At 36.5% G+C, this 8,170-nt stretch overlaps 1 protein-coding gene across 1 annotated transcript in view; it reads left to right on the top strand.

The window, feature by feature from the left end:
• LOC115213537 overlaps nt 1-7,734 on the top strand; it is an 18,461-nt gene extending 10,727 nt beyond the window's left edge. The window contains exons 2-3 of the mRNA XM_036503647.1: nt 6,365-6,544; nt 7,621-7,734. Of these exons, the coding sequence (XP_036359540.1) occupies nt 6,365-6,544; nt 7,621-7,622 (182 nt within the window). The 3' untranslated portion in view covers nt 7,623-7,734. The remainder of the gene's footprint in view (nt 1-6,364; nt 6,545-7,620) is intronic.
• Nucleotides 7,735-8,170: the final 436 nt, after the last annotated feature.

Raw genomic sequence — 8,170 nt, 5'->3', positions numbered from 1 at the left:
AGTTTTCTGATGCGCAGGTGAAGTTTGTTCTAATGGTGAACTGGTGGCCTTTTTCCAGTATAAATTCTGATCCTTCTTTCAAGATGACACAGATTCCGCAGTTGGGCCTTCCACATTTTCTAACTGCTGGTTTTGTGGTTGATGTTGAGTGCAGTGTAGCTTGGGTTAAAATCCTTTTCAAGGATTTTGGTTGCCGTTTACTTTTAATGATGGTGTGTGTTTCGAGGATCCGGTTCATCTTTGGGTCTCCCTTTAGTAGGGCTGTGCTTTGTAGTATGGTGTTGAAGGCCTCATTGTTGAGTGGGTTGTGTGTAGAGATGTAGGGAAGGGTTTTTAATTGTTCTTTCTTTTTTGGTTTTGTTTGTCTCAGGTCTTCTATACTTAATTTAAGTACCCGTTGGATTGCACTGTCTATTAGGGGCTGTGGATAGTTTCTATTTGTGAGTGTGGTTCTAAGTTCCTGGAGACGTGTGTGTCGGGTGTTTGTGTCTGATATTATGGTGCAAATCCTTCTAGCTAAACAAAAAGGGACATTCATTCTAGTGTGTCGTGGGTGGCATGAATCAAAGGGTAGGTACTGTTTAGAGTCTGTCGGTTTATAGTAGATATCTGTCTCTATTTTGTTGCCGGTTTTCTTAATGAGGATGTCTAAAAATGGTAATTCTTTTTCGTTGTGGTCCATCGTGAATTGCATATTGTCATTTATTCCATTTAATAGTATTTTAAATTCCTCAAGTTTCTCTATACCTTTGTCCCAGATGATGAAACAGTCATCGAGGTATCTTTTCCAGTTGTTATGGATATAGGTGGCGAAGGTGTTTCCATATTTCTCGAGTGTTATCCGGTATAGTATTTTCTCGAGGTATCCCATCACTAGGTTGGCAAAAGATGGTGCAGTACGCGTGCCCATCGCTGTTCCCGATCTTTGCCTGTAGAAATCATTGTCAAAAATAAAATAATTGTTCTCTAAAATGAATCTAAGTCCTTCTATTATAAGGTCTTTGTTTATGCGAGTTGGGAGTTCAAAGGGGTAGTTATTCAGCCAGAAGGTGATCGCTTCTATTCCTAGGTTGTGAGGGATGTTAGAATAAAGATTAACTACGTCGAATGATACTAGAAGGGTTTTCTCATTGACTGTTTTAGGGAGGTGGTTGAGCATATCTATATCGTCTCTTACGTAGCTTTTGATGTGTTTTAGGAAAGGTTTAAGAAGTGTGTCTACGAAATTGCTGAGGCGGTGAGTTTCACATGCTGGCCCTGCTATTATCGGTCTTAGTTTAAGATCATTTGGTGAAGGGATTTTGATGAGTGTGTCGGTGGATGTTTTGCACGTTTCTCTAATGGTTTGGCTTTTGTGTACCTTAGGGATACCATAGAACAAACTCGATTTGCATTTGAAGTTAGTGATGTATTCATACTCCTTGTTCGTGAGTCCTTCTTGGTATGTGTTGATTAATGTCCTAAGGTTATGCATTATTTTTTGCTGGTTATACTGTTGGGCCCTTTCATAATACGTTTCATCTCTTAATAGGGATAGCACTAAATTTTTATAATCGTTTGTATTCATTATTACTATCGCGTTGCCCTTATCTGCCTCCTTAATTGTTATTGTTTTGTCTTCTCTTAGTTTGATGAGGTCGTTCCATTCTCTTTTGTTGAAGTTAGGGCTGTGTTTTTGTTTCTTGATGAATTGAAACGGGAAATTAGTTATGTAGTCACAATAGCGGTCTAAGGCTTTATTCTTTCCCTTGGTGGGGGTGTAATTGCTCTTGTTTCTAGCTATTGAGTCCTCCTCTATTTGTTTGTCTTGAAATGCCTCGGTGAGTCTTAGTTTTCTGCAAAATTCCGAAATATCATCTTTCATTTCATAGTAATTAGAACGTTGTGGGGTGGGTGTAAATTTAAGTCCTTTGGAGAGTATGCTTATTTCGTTAGGTGTAAGTTCTTTGTTTGAGAGATTGATTATCTTAATTACCTGAGGTTTCTTTTGTTTGTCCTTTGCCATCGTGTGTCCCTGTTCCTGTGTGTAAGGTCTAAAAAATGGTTGGTGTAGTTATGTTCAAAGCTATTATTTATCTGTCTCATGTTGTTATAATTGTCAGAGTGAGTTTGTGGTGCTCTGTTCTGGAGTCTGTTGTTGAACCTAGTGTTCCGTCTTAGTTCATCAGGTATATTGTGTTGGTAGTTGTTTCCTCCGTAGTGCATTTGTTGTTTGTTATGGTTGTATGGTTGGTTCCTGGGGTGGATGTTTGGTAGTAGCGTTTTGGTTTGGTTATGTGGGTTGTATTTTATAGTATTGTATGTTGTGGCACTTAGGTTCGTGGAATGGTGTGGTGGGACCCTATAAGTGTTTTGGGGTTGGTGTAGGTAGTGTGGGGTGCGTTTTAAATGCATTTTTCTGGTGTAGAGTGTGTTTGGATTTCTTGGTGGTTGTTCTGCTCTGTTGGTATGTCTATTTTCGAACTGGTGTGGTGGGCCTCTGTAGGTGTTTTGGGGTTGGTGTAGGTAGTGTGGGGTGTGTTTTAGGTGTACTTTTCTGGTGTAGAGTGTGGTAGGATTTCTTGGTGGTTGTTCCGTTCTGTTGGTATTTGGTTTTGATTTACTTAATTTTATGAAGGGGTTGTTGGATATATATATATATATATATATATATATATATATATATATATATATATATATATATATATCGCCATGTTGATTCGCTAGCTTCTGCACGCATTTTTTCCTCTCTCCTTGTTTCTCTTCGTGTTTCTTTTCTGTGTATCTTTCTGTTGAAGAGCGTAGGCTCGAAACGTAAAAGACTTGTTTTATCTATATTCCTGAGCGCCATACTAATATAATTGTTTGTTTGTATTCCACCTGCCTTCGTCTTTTGTTTATTTTCATAAAGCTTCCCGTTATATATATATATATATATATATATATATATATATAATAATAAATATTAGGGAATAAATCCAAATTTACAGGGAAAAATCAGATTTAGGATTGAATCCAATTTTATAGTAAAATATTATATAATATTAATTAGAGACAAAACCACTATTATGCAAATCAAACAAAGAAAGACTTAATCCAATACATAACATATTTTATATAAATTAAATAAAATTAAATTAAATTAATTTTATTTAATTTATATAAAAATTTTTATGTATTGGATTAAGTCTTTCTTTGTTTGATTTGCATAATAGTGGTTTTGTCTCTAATTAATATTATATATACATATATATATATATAGGGAGAGTTTACGAAAAAAACAAAAGACGAAGCCAGGTCGTGTACAAACAAACAGAAGTATTAGTATAACACTCAGGAATAGAAAAAGTGTTTTACGTTTCGAGAAATAAATGTGTGTAGTGGCCAACGATCTCTCTCTCTCTCTCTCTCTCTCTGTATATATATATATATATATGTATATATATGAATAAAAAATGGAGTTAACGCAGGTTTAAACAAGTATTTTTACTTTCGACACATGTTTCGAAAATTCCACTGATACTTATTCAAAAGAATAAATGGTATAAACAATGCAATCTTCTCCTCAGGAAAGTGAAAAAAAACGAAACTCGTCAATACGACATTTTAGCAAAAAATGATGGATTTGTATAGCGATAGACAGAACGCTATTAATATTGTTTAAAAAAACGTTATATGATATAACGTCATAAGTAGCTAACAGAAAGAGTAGGGATATTAATAGTGAATGTTAAATATAAAGGAAATTAAAGTTTAAATTATATATAATGATAGAGACTACTTATATGCACTAAATGTATGTTTCTGCGAATGCTTACATCTGTATGCTCGTTCTATAACCGTGTTTACTAGAGTATTTTTAGAAAAAATAATGAAAAAAGCTCAGAATTGCAGAGAAGTCAGGATTTCTTGCCTTTGTCATATGGTATCGAAATTGAGAGGATCAACCATTCTAAATGAAATTGTTCATTGTGGTCTTTTTTAAATCCCAAATCAGTTTGCTGAGACCGGTACTATTCTGTTTATTTCTAGTTGGTTTGAGTACAACTTGCTCCATGTATAAGGCGTTGATGACGTTGAGCACGGACTCCACCTGTACTTGCTTGCAATGATTCATTCCTGAGAGTATGAGACCTTCAGGCCATTTGACGTTGGGGAAGTTGAAATCACCCATAAGAAATATGGTCACGTGGTGTTCCAGATTCATGAGGATTTCTTTAATTCTTGTGAGGCAATCTTCAAACTTGCCTATGTGATTTGGGGCATCCGGGGGGCAATATGTATTGCATATGACTATATTATGTTGTCTTAGGTATACAATTAGAGTGTCACATACCGAATTTGAGTTTGTCATTAAGACCTTGGGTGTCAGGTCATCTCGAATGCATACAGCAACTCCACCATGGCTCCTTTCCCTTTTGTCTGTTCGCAGTATGACATAGCTTGGTATGTGTACTTCTGCGTCTTCTATATCAGGGCTGAGGTGAGTTTCCACGAGTGCTATGCATAGGGCTTGGTTGCATGCAGTTAGATCTCTCAGGAAAGAAATTTTGTTTCTACTTTGATGCAATAGGCCCCCAATAATTATTGAAAGTATTGGGGTGATTGCTGTGCAGGCGTTTTTGGAGGCCATCCATTGTCTGTTGACTGTGGTGGTCTTGCATAGTGGTAGGGAGGGTTACTTCTCTGTGCTTGGTGTAGCCAGGTTAGCTGCTGGACAATTCTTTGTGCCATGCGTAAAAAAGACTCTTGCTCAGCTGCTGCGTTGCGCAGAACATCTGAGGAGCGCACTTCTTTTTTGAAAGTTTTCCTGGGAGACATTTCTTTCCTTCCCTCAGTAAAGCTTTTTTCTTTGAGTCCCCTGAAGTTCTGGCGTGCTGTCGGGTGGGCGAACCGGCAGTTTTTGCCGTCCTCCCCATGCCAACATTTGCCCCGCAGGTAGAATCTACAGGTTCTTCGGTGCCTTCCAGGTTTCTTCTTTCCTGAAGTGTACTGGGTGGCATTGGATCCCACATGGGGTTCTCTGCTGTTTTTGTGGTGGGTCGGGGTTTCAGCTTTGGTCGTTTTTCCTTTTCTTCCCTTTCCCTCCTTATTTTTGTTTTCGGTCCTTCCTTTTTTCTTCTGTATTTCTAATTTCTCATTTCTTTGTTGGACCACTGGTACAGGGGGGCTTCCGGTTTCTGCTCCCTTGGCTGCCCTATCCTTCACTACCTGGTCGGTCACCGAGGTAGGTGATCCATTTTCCTGAGGAGCTCCTGGATCACAGAGACTTCCGGCTTCCTTCGCTTTTTTCGTCCTCTTCATCCTCATCAGCCTTGCCACAATACTTTTCAATTATGTTATCCAATGTTTTGATGTGTGGTCTTATAAGCATGTAAGACCGGATAAATTCACCTTTCTTTCGCTCTATTTGGTCAATGGTTCTATGAAATCCATTGTTGTTTAGCGCGGCAGTAATGATGTTGTTCGGCGGATCACCACTAGCAATTGTCCATGCTCTTATATTTCTCAGTCGTAAGCTTAAATTACAGGAATATAAACAAATGAAAAGGATTTTTAAATATTAGTTTTATAGAGATAGAATGAAATTACGATAAAATGAAATTACGATAAAATTACGATTATATTTCTAGCTCAGTCGTAGCTGACATGAAAATAAACATATGAAAAGAATTTTTAAATATTAGTTTTATAGAGATAAAATGAAAGATAGATTGAAAGCGAAACAGAAATTGAAAGAAAGTTATTCTCAGAATGTAAACAAAGATGGCGTCGTAAATCGTAACTGAGATGTTAGCTTACATTAAAGGAAAATAAAAAATAATAAACAAAAATATGAAAACGTTACTTATCGTAAAAAATACAGTCCAAACCTTCGTGTTTGTACGAAGAAGTTTTCTTTCAAAACAGAAAAGAGAACAATTCTTTTTCCTTCTTACATTTGGTTGGAGATAAGTTAAAGACTTGCCACCACGTGCTTTTTCGGCGAAGAATCTAGCATGCGTAACTAACTTTAATGTATTATATTTGGCTTCAAGCGAAATATATTACGTTCTTAATTAATATATTTTTAATTAATGTATTTTAGTAGATCGTTATGAGTTAACAAGTTCTACGTTTTGTTAGTTTTAGTAGATTATTTCGTCGATTTATGCAAATCTTTTTGTTTTTTTCACAGAGCGAAAGCAAACGCGTTTTTCCACTACGAAAACCTGAAGTAATATATATCTGCATTTGTATATATGTGAACTGATGTATATATTGTATCATTTGATACTATTTCATAATATATGGTCTTTGTGACTACATTTTCTAAAAATCAAGATATGACCAAAATTAATTATCGCGCTTGCATTAAAACTTTATTAAAACATTTTCTCTTCAGATGATCCTCTCTGTAAACAATACCCAGACGGGATGAACCGTGACCCTAGTGACTGCCACAGGTATATTCCCTGTTTCAAGCGTAACTCATACCCTTCCATGCCGTGTCAATTCAATCTTTACTTTGACCCCCAAACTCAAAGATGTAGCGAAATTCCTCCGCCATATTGTCAAAACCAATGTAAGTAACTTCTTTATATTTCATTTTATCATATTTCGTTTGACACGTTTATTTCTAAATTATCGCATTACAGAAAGATCTAGAGTCCTAGCGGCCATAGTAATAGTAAAACTATCAGAATGTTTTCGATAGATGGGACGGAAATTGGACAAATATTAACTCCTCTATGATTCGCCTTGTCTCAAAATTTGAAACCGTTTAAAACTGTGAGTTATCAATCCCTTTAGAGCGTCGGGTAAAATGCTTAGCTTTGTTTGTTCCGGCTGTTTATACTCGAGTTCGAATTCCGCCGAGTATAACTTCACCCTTTCATCCATTCGAGGTCGATAAAATAAGTACCAGTGAAATACTGGGGTTCATGCAATCGACTAATACCCTCCACAAAATTGCAGGCCTTGTTCCTGTAGTAGAAATGATTATGCAAGGCGGTGAGCTGGCAGAATCGTTAGCACGCCGGGTGAAATGCATAGCCGTATTTCGTCTGCCGTTACGTTCGGAGTTCAAGTTTGTCCCTTGTTTCTCCTTTCCGTGTTTAGCCCCTTGTGGGTAGTAAAGAAATAGGTATTTCGTCTGCCGCTACGTTCTGAGTTCAAGTTCCGCCGAGGTCGACTTTGCCTTTCATCCTTTCGGGGTCGATTAAATAAGTACCAGTTACGCGCTGGGGTCGATATAATAAACTTAAACCGTTTGTTTGTCCTTGTCTGTCACCTCTGTGTATAGCCCCTTGTGGGCAGTAAAAAAATGAACATAAAGTGGTGTTATTGGTATCGGCTTCTATCGTCATTGGAAATTGCTGGCCTTATATACTGTGATCGACCAAAGTCACGTTCATATGTAATGTTGTGATCTTCGTCAGTAATATGCCATGGTAATTGATTAAGCGTTCCGATGTGCCCAGGGCTAAAGAAAAATAGTAAATTATGCAAATACTATAGACACTTGATCGCAATTTTCTAATTTAAGTCTTTTACCTACAAGGATTTATTTTAGGAAGATAAGATTAACTTCTAGATTTTTAAAAGCAATTTTATATCTTTTTTATATCTATATATATATTCATATTTTGTATATTTCAGAATTGCGTTTCAAGATCAGCAATGATCGCAAGGCTGTTTTCTGTAACCAGTACGACTTGAAATACAATAACTTTTAGAAATGTTTTTTTGTGAAAAATAAATTTCTTTAAAACTTCAAAACTGATTTTCATCCATTTCTTTAATTTTTGAATTCTGAAACATTTTAGTGCATAATGTTTATAAATTCCAATAAATTTACAAATACTAGGTGTAGACAAAAATTATCCGAACTTTGGCCAAAAAAACAAGTAATATTTTTTAAAAATTTGACTTTAAAAAATCTCACAGCACACTTCAAGGCTGTACCCAACACATCACTGCAGGGGGAAATCTTTGTGCATACCCATGCAGATTTTGCTCACGCTTTGTTATTTTGCGCAAAATAAAAAAAAGGTTGGATACTTTTTGATTACAGCTGGTAAGTTCTATAACACTGCTTTCAGTCATTGGGCTGCGACTATGGTGGGTCAGCGCCTTCAAGGGATTTTCTTCAAAAACATCGACTTAAGTACTTATGTTTTAAGTTTGATGCTTTTCCTATTAGTCTTTT

This window comes from Octopus sinensis, linkage group LG6 (assembly GCF_006345805.1).
Source record: "Octopus sinensis linkage group LG6, ASM634580v1, whole genome shotgun sequence".
Lineage (NCBI taxonomy): Eukaryota > Metazoa > Mollusca > Cephalopoda > Octopoda > Octopodidae > Octopus > Octopus sinensis.
This window is presented reverse-complemented; position numbering and strand designations above follow the sequence as displayed.